Raw genomic sequence first — 22,379 nt, forward strand, 5'->3', positions numbered from 1 at the left:
TCAAATGCTTAAGTGAAGTGTGAAGTCTTTGATCTGATGGCAGATCTAGGGCATGTCTTAGAAACAAAGATTTGTTTTATTGTGTCCTGACTGTCCCCAGATAAACTGTTGTCTGCAAAATCGGGTAGATTTCTTTTACTTTTACATTAATCACTGAAGGCTCAAGTTATAATACAGCCACGTCTTCCTTAAAAAGAAAAAAGGACCAAAGACATAATCAGTCATAACCTCAAAATAGTCACCCCAAAAATGATTTTACCATTATGTCAGTCACCATCATTAAGGTCAAAAATGAATATATTGCCAGGCTGACAACAGATTAATTATTGGACCTATAGACTGCTGACTTTATGTTTTTGATAAGTGTGATATACTGTGTGGGAGCCTTTTATCAGTATTGCCCCCACATGCAAGAGATTAAATTCCCGCAAGTTTGGGCTCCACATTTCTTGCAGGAAACCTCATACTTCAGTCATTTGTGTAGGGTAGTGATGTATAAGAGATAAGTGATGTATAAGTGGATAAGAGAGAGAGAGAGGTTCTTGTCCACAGACAGAAAGAGAGAGATAGATAGAGAGAGAGAGGGGGGGGGGCTTAATTCCCCTCAGAAATAGACTGTGTCTCCCAACAGAGAAAAGTTTGAGCTCTGCAGTTCTTTTAGGAAATGCATGCACTCCTGACAATAAATGAGTCTGTTTGTGCATACGTAGATATGTGAAGGCATGCACTGCAACACAAACATGTACAAGTATCAGTGAGAGAGAGAGAGAGAGAGAGAGAGAGAGAGAGAACAGAGAAGTTTATTTTGTGCAAGAACACAACAGGTCCTATTCACTTTAGCTACCCAGAACATTATCTATGCACCCTAAGTGTGTAATTTGTGTTAATATATTTTATACAAATTCATTACCCCTACCTAGAGAATTAGAAGAAGGCTCATGCAGAAATAAAGTTAAATAGTACTTCAGTGATCTTAAACTCTGAAATGGGTCAATTTGGCCCACAACATAACACAAGGTGTAAGTCAAATCGTATTGGTAGAGATCCATTAATTCATAAAAGCAACAGTTCTTATACCTGGACTTTAAGAGAAAACATATGTATTTAAACAAAAACAGCAAAAAAGCATATAATTCATACAAATTACTCCTGAGGAGACAGTTATCACACATATATATATATATATATATATATATATATGTGTGTGTATATATAGTTTATTCAAGCTTTCTGATTCTCCTCTGTTTTTCTATTACATATTAATCCATTCCACAGTGATTCATTTGTTGTACTTATATAGGTAGTGAGGAGTGTGTGTCATTTGGACAAATGTGCATTAGATGTTCTAAACTGCATGTAGAATAGTGCTTCTCTCTTAAACCACTTTTGGATCAATTATTGCATACATTAATATATAGTGTATCAAATATAATAACTTTTCCAATTAGTCAATGTTCGGCAAATGTTCAGACTGGACTTACTTCACAGAAGAACCATTATCTGACTCTTTACCCCAAGTCTCAACATTCATGTACTGAAGAGTTAGATTTAAATAGAGGAACAAAATAAGGCATCCACATTCAAGACAACATTATATAATGACCAAGACTATGTAAAACAGTCCACTAAATATTAGATCATCTAATGCTTTTATACGACAAACATCTGTCCAGTGAGGGCCGCGTTTCTGTCCTTGATGAGAGACAAAGCAATGACAGAGGCATTTTCTACGGCATCGTTCCACTTCTCAGCATCCTAAAGAAGGAAACAACAACACAAGATTAAATTAGCAATACTTAAGGAAAAGTAGAGAGGTGTTTTCTCTCTCATACTTCAATATGTTCTGAAAACAGTTTAGATTCAACGGTGAGAACAACAATATGCTGGTAAGAAAATGTTGGCACAATTATTAACTTGAGCGAATGAGATGCGATTAATTGTGCTTAATGTTTTGGAGATGAAAACTATCCCTTATCATGCAACCTCCATCTTCCATTGTGGCCCTAAAGCTCTTGAAAATCCCGACTTCCAGGAACGAAAGGATCCTTCAAGAGATAATCCTATAGTTTTAAGTGTTTAATGCATCAGAACTGCAACATGCCAATAAAAACCATTTTGCATTCTAAAATGTAAAGATTATTAAGTATACAAACATTGGGTTTATCTTATATCCTATGGTATTTGATACTAAGATGAAGCAACAGTTGAAAATAGTAATTTCTAGTGTTTGGGGGCAAAAAAAAAAAGAAAAGGTTTTGCAAATTATAGCCCTTTAGGTTTAATCTGCTGTGTTAAATGAATGCTCCCTTTGTGGCTTTATAACATGAGAGGAATACAATTCCTTAAAGTTTACGACTCACAATATTGTAAAGACCTACTGAAACCACACATTTACCGCATTGTTTTAATGAGACAAGGAATGTTTGCTATCCCCAAAGGAGTTATTTTGAAAAGCATTACAACTACTGTTGTGGTCACTGTTATTTTGTTTAATTTAATGTTGTCGGGTTATTTTTATTTTCCTCCCCATCTGCTTGTTTTGGCAATGCTCCTAATGATTCACACATCGTTGCTGTAGGTTCAGATGCAGTTCTCCTGTAGTTCTCACCTGGATTTAAGAGTTCCACTCAATTTGAATGTGACCTTTTCCTTCTGTGGATGTATCTACCCAACACTGTTAAACCCGACTGTATTCTGCCCAGAATCAGTTCTGCTTTGTTCATAAACAATCCAATGTTACTCATTTTATAGTCAATTGATTATCAACGCTATAAAGAGCTTTTGTTGTGCTAGGTTCCAGTGCAGATTGAAACTGCTGAACTCTGAAAGAGACATGGAAAAACTTAATGTTTAAAAGAGACTATTCTCTCATTATGAATATGCTAACAAGTTAATTAACTGGGTTCAGTATTGCCATCCTTGTCAGGGGACACTAGTTCTCAGATGGGAATCAGCCAGTTCAGACTGGTCAGTGATGTCATATCCTATGTCCATCAAATCCACCTGTCGGTAAAATAATCTTCTCTACTTCATCCCTTCAATACAAACAATCAGCTTGTGAAAAGAACAAAAATATTCAAGTGCTTCATTTTAACATAGAGTGACGCAACAGAGTGCACTAGCAAAACAAAACAGCCTCGAACATCCGGATCATAACAGCAAAGTGTTTTGTGTTCGCTGTGTTGCTTTTTGATACTTGTACAAAGATATAATTATGAAACTTTTAATTCATCACACCAACACCAACCAACAAATTACTTTTAACATATACAAAACATACGCGGCATCTGATCACTGACACATTGTTTTCATTCTGTATATAATTATGTATTTTATCCATCCTAGTGGGTATGAAATTAAAAAAAATATTAAAAAGATTTCCAGTTGAATATAATTTTGAACAACTTTATATGTAATCAAACATGGATATTTATTTACTTTTAATATTTGACTGCACATATTCAGATAATCAAAGACTGGGAGCATTTACTGTTCACCGTTCCTCTCTTTATAAAAATCTATGATCATTTAAAACTACGTTGTGCTTAGTGCTGGGGGTTTATGACCATTAGAACTGTATCACTAGAATTAAAATAACTCTGTAAAATACAAAAAAAGAGGGTCCAGTACTCTTTAACCACTAATAAGAAACAGTTTCCATAGCTAAATGACAAGGATTTTCCACTGCTAAGACTAACATTTTAGTCAAAAAGCTGGATAGAACATCACCACTCATTTATTGATTAAAGAAATACAAAGTTATAATTGAAACAAAATATGATTGCTTTGAACAACATCCAGAATGTGTAATTTAGGAATTTCCTTTTCTTCAAAAATGTTTTTTGATTTAGATTTGGCCCCGGCATTTATACATCAAAGGCGACAAGGTTTCCTGTTTTCTTTTAAATGTATTGTAGATACCGTTCTTTTGCTAATTACTAGAATGCAACAATGGGTGGCAAGCCAATACATCTGCGAATACTCAACAAAGCATGGCGGCATTTAGACTCTTCCGCGATAATGTCGACTCAGTGTCCTCCATTACATAGGAGATCCACATGGTGTCTTGCCTGTCTGGTGCTCATGTTGCAGATCTCCCTAAACTAGTAGACGGGCTACTGGCCAAAGCCGGGGGAAATCCACAGGTCATTGTCCACATTGGAACCAATGACACAGGAAAAGAAAAGGCAGAGGTTCTGCAAGACAAATTTTAAGAATTAGGAAAGAAACTAAAGAGCAGAACCTCCACGGTAGTTTTCTCCGAAATACTTCCGGTACCACATGCATGGCCAGGGAGACAGGACCTGTACAAACTAGTGGGTCTACATCTAAACAGAAGGGGGGCTAATAATGCATTGGGAGAGCGTATGTGCAGAGAAATTGAGAATTATTTAAACTAGGGACCAGGGGGGCAGGGAGCTCTGACAATGGGAGATGTACCACTAAGGAAAGAAAACAAAGGGAAACTGCTAGTAGGAAAGTCCTGAAATGTTTGTACCTCAATGCCAGGAGTATAAGGAACAAGATGTTAGACCTAGAAGCCACAGTGCTGGCGGGTGACTATGATGTTGTAGGAGTGACAGAAACATGGCTTATGATGATGGGGATGAATACAAGTTGAAAGGATACACACAGTGTAGGAGGGACAGGCAAAATCAAAGCGGTGGTGGGGTAGCATTATATGTCAGAAATGGCATTGAGGCAGAAGAACTCAAATTAGATCCCAGTAATGAAACTGAATCTTTGTGGGTCACACTTTTGAATAAAGGATCCGGAGGATTAGTGGAAGGAGTGTGTTACAGACCACCCAACTCAACCCAACTATTCAGAAAGATGTTGCATTGTACAATGTAATCAGGACAGCATGTTGCAAGGATGTGTCTGTTATAATGGGGGATTTCAATTTCCCAAACATAGACTGGGAAAGCCCAGTTTGAACTACAGAAGCAGAAATAGAGATGGTTGAGATGGTAAATGACTGCTTTCTAACTCAATTTGTCAGGGAACCAACCAGAGAGAGTGCATGCATTGACTCGATCTTTTCAAATGATCAAGATTGAGTCAGAGGGACACTAGTTAGAGAACCAATGGCAAATTGTGATCACAATATGGTTAGCTTTAAGGCATTCTTTCAAAAAACAAGCACCAAGTCTAAAACAATGGTCTACAATTTTAGAAAAGCAAACCTTGAAGGTATGAAGCGGCACTTAGAAGAGTTAGACTGGGGCACACTGGATACAGATTCAGTTGGAAATGGATGGTTATATTTTAAGAATATGCTATTGGAAGCCCAAGACAAATTTGTACCAAACTTAGCTAACTGGGGACCACAAAACAGTGGCCAAAATGGTTTAATAGAAGTATGCAAAAACATATCAGGAGAAAGAAAATGTTGTATAGAGCATACAAAAGTGATGAAGACGAAACAAAATAGAGATCTTAAGAAAGGGATCAGGAAAGCAAAGAAAATATAAAGAAAAACTAATGCAAAGAGCTTTTTTCAATATTACAACAGCAAGCGGTCAATAAAGGAGGAAGTGAAACAGATAAAGGCAAAAATGGAAGTATCTTGGAAAACGAACAAGATGTGGCAAATGTTCTAAATAAATATTTCTACAAAATATCTGTACAAAAGAAAAAAAAACTATAACATGCCACAGGCTAACAACCAGTCCAGTCAAACCCTAAGAGAGATCAGGATAAATGAGGAGGAGGTACTAAAGGGACTAGCAGAATTAAAAACAAACAAATCACCTGGGCCAGATGGTATATTTCCAACAGTACTTAAAGAAATGAGGGAAATTATTTATAGGCCGCTAACTCTAATATTCCAAATGACACTTAGAACAGGGGATGAGCCAACTGACTTTAAGATGACAAATGTCACACCAATCCACAAGAAAGGGAACAAAACTGAACCAGGAAATTACAGACCAATCAGTCTCACCTGCATCACCTGTAAAATGTTGGAGAAAATGATTAGACAGAAAATCAAAGAGCATCTTAATGAAAACCATATTCATGGAGATAGTCAGCAAGGGTTAAAACGAGGCAGATCATGTCTTACTAATCTATTAGAGTTTTTTGAACATGCAACTGCAGCTGTAGATCAGGTGAAAGCATATGATATGATATAGTTTTTGATAAGCTTTTGATAAGGTTCCACACCAAAGACTGATCCTCAAATTGGAAGCTGTAGGCATTCAGGGTAATGTAAGTAGATGGATTATGAACTGGTTGATGTATAGAAACAGAGGGTGTCGATTAGAGTAGTTGCTTCTAACTGGAGTGAGGATGTTAGTGGAGTTCCACAGGGATCAGTACTAGGGCCTTTGCTTTTTCTAATCTATATTAATGATCTGGACTCTGGGATAGTTAGCAAACTTGTCAAATTTGCAGATGATACTGAAATATACTCGGCAGCACAGGTTATTCAAAGGGACTTAGATAACATTCAGTTGTGGGCCGACACCTGGCAGATGAAATTCAATGTGGACAAGTGCAAGGTATTACATGCAGGTAACAAAAATGTCCACTATAATTACACTATGGGAGGAATAGAACTAGATGAAGTAACGCATGAGAAAGACCTAGGAGTCTATGTGGACTCCTCACTTTCTCCATCCAAACAATGTGGGGAAGCAATAAAAAAGGCAAACACAATGTTAGGGTATATTGTCAAAAGTGTAGAATTGAGAACAAGGGCAGTGATGTTCAGACTGTACAATGCACTAGTTAGAGATCATCTGGATACTGTGTGCAGTTCTGGGCTCCACACTTCAAGAAAGATATCGCTGCTCTAGAGGCAGTTCAGAGGAGAGCAACCAGACTTATTCCAGGTCTGAAGGGAATGTCCTACTGAGAGACTGAGGGACCTGAACCTTTTCACCCTGGAACAGAGGAGACTACGTGGGGACTTGATTCAAGTCTTCAAAATCATGAAAGGCATCAACCACATCAAACCAGAGGAGCTTTTCCAGATCAGCAGGGACACACGCACCCAGGGACACATATGGAAATTGGGCTTCAAGTCATTAAAGACAGAAAACAGGAGACACTTCTTCACACAGAGAGTTGTCACAATCTGAACAAACTCCCCAGCGATGTGGTTGAAGCTGAAAATTTGGGAACATTCAAAAATAGACTGGATAGGATACTTGGATCACTTATTTATTAATGGACACCAAACGAGCACAGTGGGTCGAATGGCCTCCTCTCATTTGTAAACTTTCTGATGTTCTTATGTTCTTACTGGCAGAAGAAGGGTTAGCGGGAATCAGATGCCACGGGATATCACACAGGACTTGCTGAATTCTTTCTGTGAGTGTCTTTCTTGTTCAGTAATCATCTGCGCATTTGTCCCCTGAGAAATCTAAGCATGCAAAGTCTTTTCATCTTTCAGCTTTGGTAACATAACATGCAAAGAACAAAGTCTTACAGAAAAGACGAACATGAAATATGAAGGGAATGATAGAGAGGGAAATAACAGTAGTATACAATATTAATGAAATGTGGAATTCATTGTCATGTCTAGCTTTAGAGAAAATATGTTAATCAGCCAGTAATACATTTGTTTCACAAACATAGAAATCAGACAAATACAAATTATGAATCTGTTTATGTTAAGATGGTGATCACATGGTACGTACAACTTGTAACCCAGAGAAATTTAAAGAGATGTGTCAAAGCCCAAACCCCAGACCTCAGGATGGGGTCAAGATGGCAAGAGGAAAGGATCTAAGTGACTTTGAAAGAGGGGTCATTATTGGGGCACCATCGGTACTGGTCTGTGTGGAAAAAGGTGATATGGCCAAATGAGTAATCCTTCACCATATTCACAAGTGTGCGAGTGCATGTGTGGTGACACCAAGAGAACGGTACAGGCCTGACTGCTTGACCCCTACAGTGAGGGGGTCCGGAGGCTCTGTTATGCTGCGGGGGGCATTTTCCTGGCATGGTTTGGGTCCACTTGTCCCCTTAGAGGGAAGGGTCACTGCAAATCATTACAAAGTTATTCTGAGTGATCACTTTTATCCTATGGTGACACATTTCTATCCTGATGGGAGTGGTCTCTTCCAGGATGACAATGCCCCATCCACAGGGCACGAGGGCTCACTAAATGGTGTGATGAGTATGAAAATGATGTGAATCATATGCTATGGCCTTCGCAGTCACCAGATCTTAACCCAATTGAACACCTACGGGAGATTGTGGACCAACGTGTTAGACAGCGCTCTCCACCACCATCATCAAAACACCAAATGAGGGAAGATCTTTTGGAAGAATGGTGTTCATCCCTCCAGTAGAGTCCAGAGACTCGTAGAATCTGTGCCAAGAGCATTGAAGCTGTTCTGGGGCTCGTGGTGCCCAACACCTTACTGAGACACTTTTTTGTTGGTTTTTCCTTTAATTTGTCACCCGTCCGTATATATGAAGGTTGCCAAGAAAGTTATGTCCCACTTTTCTTCCTGTGGGAATTAATGTTTTAAAATGTGGGGGACCGCTGTCTGCGTGACCCTCGTATGTATTTAAAGAAAATAGCATGGAAGCGATGGAATAGACTTGTTTAAATAAAATAATGAAAAGAATATCACACATCTGTTGTTTCTAATCAGTGTTTTATACACCATGCTGATTAACACGGTTTTCTCTGTCTTCAACAATGGAAAAATCAACAAACCACAGGCAATGATCTACACCCATCTGTGTCTGTCTTCTCTAAACACATGGTTAGGAGCAGCCCTGGTGTAAAGCAGGTGGCCTCACAGTTGCTCCAGTTAAGGCACAAAGCAAAGTCCAACCTGAAACAGTGAGAAGCTACACACCGGCCCCTTTGCCCACAATATTGTTCTGTTTAGATCCGTGAAATGTTTTGGAGAATATTTCACTTTCTTGAGTGTCTCTGACAAGAGTTTACAGGTCTGCTTCCCATTCAAAGTCCGCTATTATTTAAAATTCCTTCCCAACATTGTTGCTGAGATGTACGACAAGGAAAAATCAAACGTGGATTTTAATTGTGTTATGTGTTCTCAAAACATTTCTCTGGCAATATACAAACAGGTAAAATTACAAACAGCTTGTTTAGGGGAAAGAGATTACAGAAACCCTAAATCAACACACACTCATACACAACCAACAACACTATTGTTCTTGATACAAAAGGCAATATATGTACCAATATTAGTTTACACTTCTCACAAAAGAAGTACAAACTGCCCGTGAATGGGTGTTTGGGCTGATCATTTTGTACTGAGAGGTACTTTATATATGTGCCTGTTTTTTAGAGACATTTCTCTTTCAGGGACCCTTCACTCTATTATGCCTCACAGACGATAAAATGCTCCCCAGACAAAAGAGCCGTCTACGACTCTGACTAGGAACCAAAAATAACCAAGCGCTGTGAATGGAAAAGACCAGGAAGAGCAAGTGGAAACACGCAGAGTGTCCTTCACCCCCAGCCGCCACTGAGCGCAGTGTGAATGGAAATGCACTCAACAACGAAGAAGAGGGAAGAGCTTGGGCTACATCTGATGTTTCTAGGCAACTCCAATCATCAACCATTCACTTACTCGTTCGATTACTGTCTCTCAAGTCTCATGAATTGCAATGATGAAGTTCTTATGAAAAATGCACTTCTCCGATTTTCCGAAGCCAGCAAGGGTCAAAATCAGTACCTTACTAGCCAAGGAATTGCTAAACATGCCTTCAGGTCACCTCCTCTACAAAGGCTTCATGTGGAAAATAGCACGTTTACACTCCCCACAACTTAAACAATATGAATATAGCGATCCAGTTCAAGTCCAGCCTTATAAATCACATTGCAACTGACCTCTGATCTTGCCTATTTGAAAATCATGCCGGCATTTTCTAAAGTGATATTTAATTAACTGATTGATGGTTTTTAAGCAGCACAATTATGCATAGTTAAGAGCAGCACAATTTGTAAAGTATTTATGTGTGTAGTGTTTCAGTGTAGAGAAACACAAAATACAATTTTACATGTGAGAACATCAGTTTGTTTCAAGTGCTCCGCTTAGAAACCGTTCACAACATAGGCAACTATAAGGTAGACCTTTGCTGAACTGAATGACGAATAGCTGATGATACAGAGTATTCTGGTTGGATAGAGACTGACTTCATAACAAGATTGAAAGTATATTTCTTCTTATTTAAAACCACCTGTACAAAAACATTGAACAATATTAATTTTCTATGAATTGGGATGATAGTTCAGTAGCTATCCATCGTATTTAATGTGAAGCTTGCCGTACAGCCTGGATATTTTCTGTCTGGTAAAAGACTGACATTCTTTACAGGCTGAAGTCACCGAAGGACCAATTATCTCTTCATAGTCATGTGCGATTTGTCTCTGAAAATTCAGCAGATTCATAAAGAATAAAAGCACAATGTTTATCCCACCCCCCAATAAAATCAGACACATGTTTGTATTTCGCCTTTCAATGACTTCTCAATGGCAAGTAGAGGAATGTCTCATTATAAAGGGTCTGTCTTTAATTACAGCGTTGTCACTAACAGACAGACGTAGGAAACAGACTGTTGTCATGACAATGAAAACAGCGCTGATGTAGTCTCCATAGGAAAATTTACTTCCACGATAGCGATTTAACAAAAGTGACAAGTATGGTATTCACAATTATCTCATCGACATGTGAAAAATGTGTTTAATCTTATTTTTTTCATGCTGACAATTAACATCTTCTGCGCTGCCAGATTACTTGGCCAATGTGAAATTTATTAATTAGCATGAACTGTGTCCACAGATCCTGTTTGTCATGGCTGTGGATGTGACACACGCACAGAATATTACAACCCAAAATGTCCTGATGTCTGGAAAATGATGCATTGATATAAAACTATAAAATATTTTTTTAAATAACAGATCTAAGTTTCCACATAAAATAGGTGGCCTTTGACTAATATTTTCACAATGCCTACAATGCACAAAACGCACAATGCAAGTTAAAAGTTGTTGTAAAGAAAAAGAAGAGGGAATACAGACCACACAATAAGCAGTCCTTGGTTTATAGCATTACTAAATGGCATATGTGCAATTATCTCTTCCTATTTTTCCCCAGAGACCTACAACAAAGATGAAAAATGCCAAAGTAGGCAGAAAAATCCTTATTATTAAAAGCTCTTTGCAACAATCTACATTTAAATCACTAGAGTTGATCACAAGTGTAGTTTTTTCACATCCAGTTATAATTGGTCTGTGTGCTTCTATGTGGCTGCTTCCCCACACATTATTACTAATTGTAATAACTACTATTAACTATTCCTGTAAAAACTGCTTTAAACTAAACCCTTAATAGCGATTGCCAGTAAGTTTATGGGGTAAAGCTCGTTAGTATCACATGCCAAAGTCAGAACAAATTCAAACAGATTCTTCAATATTGAATCAGAGGAACCAAAGCTGGGATGAACATTAACCTTGTAAGGGCAAAAGATCATAATCAGGATCAAATTCATTTTCCTCTTTTTAATGAAACTAATTATTTGGTTCTGGATACAACAGATGTTTACTGTGGTGTTTGGAGGATAAATGTTATTCTAACACATGAACAGAAACGAATAGCCCACATTATGTATGCATGTGCAACAAGAAACACATTAATTAACTGAAACAAAATGCTTCCCAATCCTCCTGTTTCACAGCACACACTCTGTAAACCTGTACCAAACCTTAGGTCTAGCATTTCAATGTATATTAACCAGACCTCTCTGTAAAATAAATAAATAAATAAATAAATAAACGTGGCTTTGCTTTTATGATGCCAAGACATTTGTATTTCTGGTCACAAGAGGGCAGTGCAATCCTTGAACAAAATACTAGACTAGATACTTTACTGTCCAGGACGTTCTGGATTCACAGTCCTAGGAGAGTCCATTCCCAACTGACTGTGAAAATCACAATATGATAGATGGATTTAATAATAATAATAATAAGAAGAAGAAGAAGAAGAAGAAGAAGAAGAAGCAGAAGAAGAAGCAGAAGAATTATAAGAATTATAATAAAAATAATGATAAGAACAAAAAAATAACAAGTACAAGAATAAGAATAAGATGAGGAATAAGAATAAGAACAAGAAAAATACAAGAAGATGACTCCTAAATTATAAATAATCTACAAAATATAGCTAAGTCAAATACCACAGACGATGACATCATCAGCTGGAGAGCAATAGAAATGATAACATTTAACAAGGGAAAACGCCTTTGTCTGTCTGAAGTTTATATGTTTAACGTGCGTACTCTATCATCCTGACAGGATGGGTTTCTCTCAGTCTTCAAAGACCCAGACTGTTTAATCTTCTCCAAGTAATTTCCATTTTCTGATGCATTAAGGAAACTCACTTTAATGAGAATCGCATAAAAGTTGACTGTGTTGGATAAACGTCATTTTAATAAAATACAGCCTTCGTCTAGGTTCACACAACATTGGTCCTACTATGAGTACAAATAACTATACTCACAAATGATACCATGTTAAAAGACATTAGTAATTGACCTTTTGGATATTTCCTACAAGTTTTAAAACCCCAAAGTTGTTTTTTTAAGCCTCAAAGGACATCCTACTAGTACAATATGTTCCATTCATTCACCTAGTGTTATATGTACCTTAATTATATTGTTATCCTTTAAAAGATACATTAGCTCTCGGAAAAGACGATATGCAGCAAAGTGTTTTGTTTTGGCGGTTTTGAAATCCAACTGGATGTGGTGCCTGTTTGTCTGTAATCCTGATTACCTGTCATTTCCATTCAGCCTCATTTCATCTGAAAACGACAGATTGTGTTGGAAGAGCCTTGTGCTCTTTATCCTCCTTTTGTATATGCACAAGGTACTTCATATTTCTTGGGCAGGATAAACGCTGCTCTATTGAGTGGGTGCAGTTGTAAAGTTGTCTATTGACACAACTGCATTCTTTAAAGATTAATCAGTCAAGGTGGAATGGAAATGCACTTCTACGGTATCTGAACAAGTTTCCGTTTTTTGTCCGTGCACATCGTCTGTCTATAGAAAGTGCGTCTGTTAAACCAAACAGAACAGTTATCTTACAGTACCTGTGATTTTAGGAATAGGTGCTCGCATTGTGGAGTACACTGCAAACATAACTTAATCCAACAAGTATTTCGGCAAAGAAAATAAAGGGAGCCAGAGTTTCCGTCTGCTCTTTTGAGGGAGAAGATCTCGCTTAGATAAATACTTCACACATTGTCTTCGGTGACTGATTGCTCTGTTTAAACCTGACACCAAGACAGGAGTGTTTTCCTTTACCCTTAAGTCTCAGTAACAATGATGATGATGACTAAGACTGCCACCACTACTACAAAAAATAATAATCATAATAATAATGATAATAGTGGATGGGTGAGTACCCATAAAAAGGCTTGATTCGTCTCTCTCAGACAGGGAAGCAATGAAAGAGTATCTTAAGAGGTCTCCCAAACTGACTTCAGTCATCTCCTAATACAGACAAATACAGAAACATCCCTGTGTACAACTTTGTATCAAGGCTATCAAAATAATGTTTATAACAGACCCAAACAACAATGTTAAAAGAAACACTTTGCCAAAAGGATTTAATAGACCACATGATGTCTAGTGTAGATTTGGAAAAACCCATTCAACAGCACTACTTCAAATAATGTGGTACAATACTTAAAATAACAATAATAATAATACAAAACATCCAAGAAACAACAAAATACATAAATGCAGTGTTCCAGAGTAAAACAAAATTTAAATGGAACTAAGATTATTGAGATAATATCATACATTTCTCAAGCACAATCTATGTTTGCTGAAAAAGTGGCATGGCACGGTAAGTAGATTATACACAATTGGGTAGATAGTAGGTAAACAGAAGAAAAAATGCAGACTAAACTACTGCTTTAAGAAGATGAAGCAAAACACACTATCAGTCGATCCCTGTCCTGAATCACAAATCCTTTCCATACATAAAGGGGAACCACAGCTGTCTCTGTACAACTGGATTGAATATGCGCTGTAACATCCTTTCTAGCTATTACAGTGACAGAGACATTTTAATTATTTGCTGTATGGCATAATTATTTGCATAAGAATCTGTCTAAGCAGAGGTTACTATTGCTTTTTTGTGGATATAAGGAAATAAACAGGCAGAGAGAAAAATAAAGATATATCTGCAAGCCTTGTAGATGTTTTTCAAATTGATACCAAAGTAGTATTTATTTGTGTATTTTTTATAATGGTAAATACTATTGTTGTCTTTTGTGGGTGGTCACATCAATGTCCAAGGAGTAAATATTTGTGTATATTCAGAAGACAAAACATACTGACAAATATATCTCTATGCGGCTACAAAGATAAAGAATATTTAGCAAAGGTTAGGTTTAATTTGTAATTAACGATACTGCCAATGTTAATATAAGTTTCTTTTGGAATGTTTTTTTAAATATAATTACTTTAGACTGTGAAGTTATTTTTTGTAAATGCTGTTTGGGTCTCTTTTTTTATCCAAGCAATCAAAGCTGAACAAATAGTACCTCAGACAGTACATATAAACTCATAGTTTAATTCAACACATACCACCTAAATACTTCACCAAATACAAACAGAACCGATCAAGTTTGATATTTACCAAATGTGACCACAATTGAATCCATCACAATCCGGAGTACAATACCTCACACACTGAGCGGAGACGGACGGAAAGTACCAGGATGTGCGCCTACGAGATTGCACTGGACATCGTCAGAGTACGACATTAGTCTGTAGGTCAAGTCTACGTGTTTTGAATTAATTTAAGCCGCCTGGTGAGAGAGAATGGGTACCAGATTTGTGAAGCTTGAGGTGACATCACCCAGGACCAGACCAGTTGTGACATCACCCAGGACCAGACCAGTAAGAGAGAAGACCAGAGTGATCACAGCCCCCATATTAGAAACATAGGGACTACTCACAATTAAAAACCCATTTCACTGAAACCTGTCATTTTAAAGCCCCTCAGCAGGCCAGGGATTCAGTCCATGTTTTTTTTAATTAGGTGTGTATATTTTTTGTGTGTGTATGTGTTATGGGGGGGTGGCATTCCTCGGCCCATGCTTTCAATGTTCTCGTGGCGTCCTCATTGCTGGGCCGAGCAGTGTTTCCACTCAACCGTCTCTGCAGCCCCTCAGGTGCGAAACTCGATCACCTCCCGACCGGCAGTGACATCAGGCCGGAGGCTCACTGCGGCCCAGATAATTAGTTGTGGAAGTTCCTCAGCTGTAGTGGAATGTCATGTTATTTATTTGAGGAAATTAACAGATAAGGGTGCAATCTGAAAGTAATGCAGTAGCTCTTCGTATCGAAAGTGTTGGGAAGCACGAGAGTGTTTGAAAATGTCCTCCCCCAAGCTTCGGTGTGTTATCATATTTAATTCCCAGGGAGGAATCTGAACATATTTCGGTGGTAACAGGTCAGACGCAGAGAGAGGTTGTGTTTGTGTCTCTGCACACACAAAGTACAGTAACCCCTCTGGAGAAGGCAGACGTTTGGGTGTTTCATTTCAAGAAATATCAAAATATGCCACTGTAGCGTGTTCACGGGCCAGCGGCAGAGAGCCACTGTAATGCTTTTTGGATGCTCTTAACCTGATCTCAAGTTCAACATTCCTCCTTCAACATCTCTGACAGAGAGGAAACAGCCATCAGGTAAACATCAGGGCTCTTAGGAAGAGGATTAAAGCTCTATACATCACTGTGACATCTCTTTTCACCTCATGACAGACTGCAATGTGAAGCGTGAAAGGATTGGGTGACGCTTCCTACAAGTTTGAATATAAAGCAGAATCAATCCATTGATAAGGGATAAAATCACTTTAAAAAGAAAAAAGAAAAGTCAAAGATCGCATTACTGTTCAGTACACATGACAAAATACAAACTGGATATGCAGGTATTAGACGTGTGTTTTCAATCATATTCTGATAGAATTGGGTTGGGTCAGTCTGTTCATTGGGTACATTTTAAAAGAGGGAATGAACCGGAAGGCTGAATACAATCAAAACACATTCATAAGACATGAAAATAAAAGTGTCTTAAGTCACTTTGAGGAGGATACAGGTATGGGATTACACAGTCAGTCTCACTCCATTACCCTGTGTTTAAGCACCAACCAAAACAGTGTCTGAGATCTCAAGAGCTCGGGAGGAAGAGAAGCTGAGAAAGGATAAGCCCATGTTGTGAAGAATAAGAAAGAGATACAGAGTCTGTATTTACACGCAGTCTTCAGCTCTGATTGTGGTTTAATGCTCTGTATATTGTCACAACACTGTTTTAACACATGTCCTGCACCATCATCAAACCCTGGCACTGAAAGTATAAAGGGATTCTTCTTCATAAGGGTAGACGTGAGAGATTAAACCAAGTATATACCTACAAAATAATACTTATTGAAAGTAAATCGTTACACGTACCATGTTCTCAACGCGGATCAAGAACACATGCAGTAGACTGGATAATTTACATACTGTTTCAGTAACTTATTTCTGCTACAATTTGAATTTTCTTTTCTTTGCTCGAATGGTTTCTTGACTAGATGCTTAGGTGCTTCACGGAGAGCTTTTATTCCAAGTAAGGTTTCATTTTTAGTTGAGGACCCGTGCATTCCTAATGTTCAATGAGCATGTAGAGAAAATTGATCTGTTACCATTAAACCAATAAACAAATCAAACAATATTTTAATTGGACATCTTGTATGTGCATTCTGGAACAAACAGGTTTCGATAAAACCTCAAGTATGATGCAGGCGAAGCACACGTGATGGATTAGCCGATAAATATACATATAATTTATATTTTTTACTTCAAACATCCCAATTTAGAGTGAAATATTAGACGTGGGTGTTTCCGAGGAATAATAAAGGGTTTGTTATTGTAAGATTCCTGGCTACGCATTGTAACTAAATGCATTTTCACATGTTGTGTAATCAAACTGTAATCCAATAGCTTAGTAAAAAGCAAAAATCTGACACTTTTCTCTATGCAATATAAATGACCACCATGCATTGCTATGAAGAAATACAGGTGGAGAAATAAAGGTTAGAATATAACCCACAAAAGGGTAATTGCATGAAACTATGAACCTAAAAAAACATACGATACTACAAAATGTTCGCTTATATATGGAGGAAATTCAACATTAAAATAATTTTTAGATACTTTTGACGCATAGATTTTTTTTATTTTTAAAGCATAAATGTTAATTCATTTGAGGGGTCCCAAGCTTTTAAGTCATTACTGCTGAGCTTTGAATTGAAAATTAAGTCAAAGCATGGTTTGAAATCCTCATTAATGTGGTAAACAGCAGACAGTAAAAGCCTTTAAAGGCTACACAATTTACTCTGCACTGACTCTGTTTATTTCTAATTGGGAGTGTTGAACCACAAAGGAATACCACAAAAATGCTTATAAAACTATGTTCTGCACTTACATGTTCCATAAATCTTGTTACATAATTAAAATAAAAAGCATACACATATATTTATATACATATATATGCAACCACTAGAAATCAATACAGTGGCATTACAAAAGGATACACAACCCCCTGTCTAAAGTCAGTTCAATCAACTGCAATTCTTTTCTCTTTCTTCTATTTCTCTTCGCTGAATCAGTGTCTACAAACTGTGGAAATATATCATTGCTAAATATCTATAGCTTAATTAACAGTATTTATGAAACTAATCACCGAAGTTTCAAACAAAGTGTAAATACTTCTGACTGCAGCTGTCTGTCTGTCTGCACATGCACACGCTGTAACATCCTTCTGGTGGTCTAAAAAAATGTGCACCATGATAAATCATAAGTGGTTGTAAAGCATTTTTAAACCCCGCTTAGACCTTATGACTCGAAAACATGGAATTATTCATAATTATAGGGAATAATTATCCCAACAGGAGTGACTGAACAGTAGTGATTTCAATAGATTTTTTTTTCCAAGCGTACAAAAGAGAGTACGAGCATTGCCTCCAGTACAGCTGCAAGAGTAGACAAGACCTCAGATAGAGGAGGTAAATGTTTTCTCTTTGTTGTGTCTTTGAGTCTACAAAAGGACATTCCTAAGCACTATTAATATAACTAAGTGTTTTCAAGGACTCTGCAACTTGTGCGTATAAAGAGAAATGCATACCTTAGTGTAATTAAGCAGCAGTCCATAAACTAAAATATTTCTCTCTTTCACTTCTTTTGCAAGTTTCTTGATGGCGCTCAGCTCATCCCAGGTCTTGCTGAAAGACATACATTCAGACAAGCTCAAATGCATCTATGGAAACATAAAAGCAACCAATTAGACATTTTTGCAATAGGAAAAAACAAAACAAAAAAAACACTTGAGGATTACAAAATGAAAGCCAATTAAACCACATTGTTCAAATCTCATATGATCATTTAAAACAGAGCACCTTATTTGTATTAGATGGTTGTCAGGGGGCTGTGGATGTTAAATCTGTTCCTGTTATGTTTTGATTGTCAAAGTCAATGACTAGCAAGAGTGTGAGATAAGATCAGTTGTGTCTTTGCGATAATCCTGCTTGTAAATTTTCATCCATGTATCTGTCCACACCACTTGTTTACTCAGGCGAATTTGCCCACATGTATATACATCAGCTCTTGTAAGTTTGACCTTTTCCTTTCCTGTCGGTTGAGGATCCCCTATAGCAGGGATATGATTTGTGAACCCTTTACAGCACAGACAGTTACAATAACTCTCCGTTAGATAACTAGTCGTACTGGTGTCTGATGATATTTTGTCATTAGTCAGGAAAAGGTTTATCCTCTCAGGTTTGCACTTTTTGCCCAAGTTGTTGTCTTCCAAGAACTGAACAGAAATTAATGTACATGAACTATATATAAATGGGAAGTATTTTAGGTACATTTTCCTCAAGCACATACAGACAAATATTGTTATAGTTGAGGTTAAAAGATTTCTCCACAACTTAATCATCTCATGATGATTAGTCTTCAGCCAATATTATGACAAGGAGGCCATATTATAAACACCCCCTTTGCTTTGTTTCAGGCACCCTTTCTAACCTGAGGAATAAATATACTCAAGTTTCATGTCCTGTGGCTTTACAATTGTTGTTGATACCCATATAATCAGGCTACTGCCTAATATCCTTCATTTACTGAAAACGTCCTGACCCTCTTCCTGTTTATGTGGGTGTGCTTTTCTGCCGTGAGTTACCGTAAAATTATGTAGGCTAGTTGAAAACTGAATTATTGTTTAATAAAATTAGGCATTTTCTGGGTTCTGACTGTTGCAGTACTTTTAAAAATGTATTCGGAGGCAGCACACATGCTTTCACTCAAATATGGCAGAAAGTCAAACCCAACTCAAAGTCTATAGGCAGGATGTGCATTTTTGCAGTGTTTTAAAAAGTTAATTAAAGTGCAAGCACGATCTTCAGCAAAGTGCAACATAAGCATAATCAATGTATACTGCATGACATTTTAACTGACTGAATTGTAGTTATTTCGAGGGAGGTATTCTGGAAATGTACCAAAAGCCTAATGCTTGCGGGTCTTTTGTGTGCTTTGTTTTGGTAATAATACTCTTGCAGGGTGAAAAAGTCACTTGTACATTAATAAGAAAATAAAGTGGTCTACACAACACGATCGCTTTTGTCTTTTTGTTATGTATATATGTGGGATCCTTTGAGAGTGTATGTGGAAACAATGTTTTCACTGTTTTAATAAGAGCCATGATTAGACCGAAACAGGAAGGTAGCGTTCTGATTTTGGTGGCAAAAACAACACTTAAATATATATTGTCAGGTGTAAACTGGAGATTTTAAAGGCTCAGAAGCAAAGTGGAAGGAATCTTCAGTCACAAATCTGGGGTATGAGAGTTTAATTTTTAAGAAGAAACTTATATTCCTGTTCAAAAACAGTATTGTGCCAGATGTTGCCTATTTATGAAGATGTACATTAAGGTGTAAACATAACGTGTGGGAAAGGAAGGCAAGGCACACAGCAGACTGTAGGTAAGTAGGCAAGTATGTTCTGTTTTGATAAGAAGAAAAATCAAACTTCACAGCATTCCTTGGGCTTTACTGGCTTTCTAATATATTCCTAAACCAACATATCTCACACAAGATGTAACACAAAGCAAAGCATGCATTCTTGGCCTCGACTTAAAGATTGGGAAGTCATGAAATGACATGTATGGACCTAAATTACACTTCACACACTTCCACAGGACTGCTTTTAATTTGCTCAACATGTTTTTGATTAACAAATCTCATATGTAATGCACTGTACTATTGCTTATTTTGCTGTAATTTGTTATCGACTGATTACCAAAATGTACTTTTCTGAAGGTATATCTTTCTGCTGAAGGATATATTTGAAATCAGACCACAGACCACACTGCATGAAGGATTGGTATCAGCGGTATCCAGGCATTTGAATAATTCTGTAAAATTACTGTTAGTATTACGCTTTATGTATCCTATGTTTGCTGCATCACACCAGCGAATCTTTGGTTCAGCTGAGTGATTTTTTATTCACATTCTCCAGTAGCTGGAAATGTCTTTCGACCAGAGCATCTACTTACCATGATAAGAACCACTGGATAGAGCACGGGCAGAGCTGTATTTCCGATAGTTTCCACTAATTTATTTATTTCATGAAAGGAAGAGCTATTTACCTGTGAGGAGGAAACAAAAATGTTTTGAATAAATGGAGAGAAATGGCTGATATTTGACAGATTTTGTTTGTGCATGAAATGGTTGTACACTTTAGCAAGCAAAATAAATCTCTCAGTCTCACAATGCTTTGTTTTTTTCAGGACTTTTAAGTGCTTTATTTGCTTGGGTTATTATAATGGTCCCTATTTTGGATGGTTCAATACAAGCCTTTGCCATCATAAATAATTGTGCAGTCTTAATGCATCATAAACAATAGATCGGTACATATTTTCGTGTCCAAAAAACTGTTGTAAACTTACAGATATATATATGAGATTGTAGTTCTCCAGCACTGTACTGGGAGAGGATCCATCGCTTCCATGCCACGTCGATACAGTGTCTACCTGCTTCATGAAGAGAAGAGAAAAACTACAATTTATTATTTGAATAGGAATAAATTAATATGCAGAAAACAAAATATGAATTCAGTGCATTATAGGAGTATTATCCTACTGCATAAGCCAAACACATTAGGTAACCACATTCAACCTATTCCCAGCACATGTGACAGGCCGGACTCACACATGGACCGCCACGTCCAACGTCTCCTCTGCAGGTGAGCACACATCTGTCAGATGCAGCAGTTTGCCTGAGGGAGGTCCGGGGACAGAGATTTCCTCCAAGCCTGCACTGCAGTTGCAAAATCTGTGAACTCTGTCAATGTCTTCATCACGATCCCCCGTGTATAACAGTACACACTCAATACCGTTAACATATGTGTGGGTTTGGGAATCATATGCAAAGGAATGCATGAGATAACTTTAAAGTAACCCTGTAGATGGAGGAAAACAGGCCCTTTCTTTCAATTTTAGAGCACATCTCTGCATTTCTGTTGTATTGCTTAACTCATGAAATAAACAGAGGACATGGATAGTACAGTATTTGCCTTATAAACGTATGTTGAGATGTAGGATGGGAAATAACTGGTAAAATGACATTCAAATATCATAATAGCACTCTTCTATTCTCCTGTAATGCTTATGTACTGGAAGTTATTTGGGAATTAGTAAGAAACAAAACAGCAAACTCCCTTAAAAAAAAAAATCTCTTGCAGGGTCAGAGAGTTTGGCCTACAAACAAACTTAAGCAACTACAACCAAAACAAAGTGGATTTAAAATATGGTATTTTAATACAAAACACATGGAAATCTTGAATTATTTTAGAAAGATAACAGCATATGGGTTTCAGTAAAAATCCATTTAAGCACAAAAAATGTAGATACATGAGATTGTATCTTCTGGCATAATTTAATGCAGGTTGTGTGGGGAATTGACAAAGAAAACAAAAACAAAACCTGTAGATGTTTCTTTAAAACCAGCTGGGCAGAGCACACATAGCAAAGAGAGGTCTGGGTCACCTTACGACCCAAATTAGTGTCTGAATTAGAACTTAAAACATCAAAGTTCGATGAAATTGCATTCAAAACCATCCTATGGAATAACCCCTGTCTCCCGTGCACAGAATGCTCGCAAAAGTCTCGTCTACAAATCCGGACAGAGGACAGTTGTCATTTACACTTTAGTGTGAAAAGACATTTGCCTCGTTTGTTAGATTTCTCAGTCGTCTATTGTTTCTACTGCTTAATTAAGACATTGTCATTATATTTATTTTTTTGTCTATACCAATGGATTGTCCCACAAGGGT

At 37.3% G+C, this 22,379-nt stretch overlaps 1 protein-coding gene across 4 annotated transcripts in view; it reads right to left on the reverse strand.

Moving 5' to 3' along the window:
* Positions 1-782: 782 nt before the first annotated feature.
* crppa (CDP-L-ribitol pyrophosphorylase A) overlaps positions 783-22,379 on the reverse strand; it is a 40,423-nt gene continuing 18,826 nt past the window's right edge. Inside the window, exons 7-10 of one of the 4 annotated variants that reach the window (XR_010820184.1) lie at positions 20,995-21,081; positions 20,602-20,694; positions 18,175-18,271; positions 783-1,755 (exon numbers count right to left, since the gene is read on the reverse strand). Coding sequence is in view for 3 of the 4 variants with exons in the window: in XM_066715545.1 (XP_066571642.1) it covers positions 1,651-1,755; positions 18,175-18,306; positions 20,602-20,694; positions 20,995-21,081 (417 nt within the window). In the remaining variant the exon portion in view is untranslated. Of the gene's footprint in view, positions 1,756-18,174; positions 18,307-20,601; positions 20,695-20,994; positions 21,082-22,379 lie in introns of all 4 variants that reach the window. The other 3 variants (XM_066715546.1, XM_066715545.1, XM_066715547.1) reach the window with 3 other exon arrangements.

Source organism: Amia ocellicauda, chromosome 10 (genome assembly GCF_036373705.1).
Source record: "Amia ocellicauda isolate fAmiCal2 chromosome 10, fAmiCal2.hap1, whole genome shotgun sequence".
Taxonomy (NCBI): Eukaryota; Metazoa; Chordata; class Actinopteri; order Amiiformes; family Amiidae; genus Amia; species Amia ocellicauda.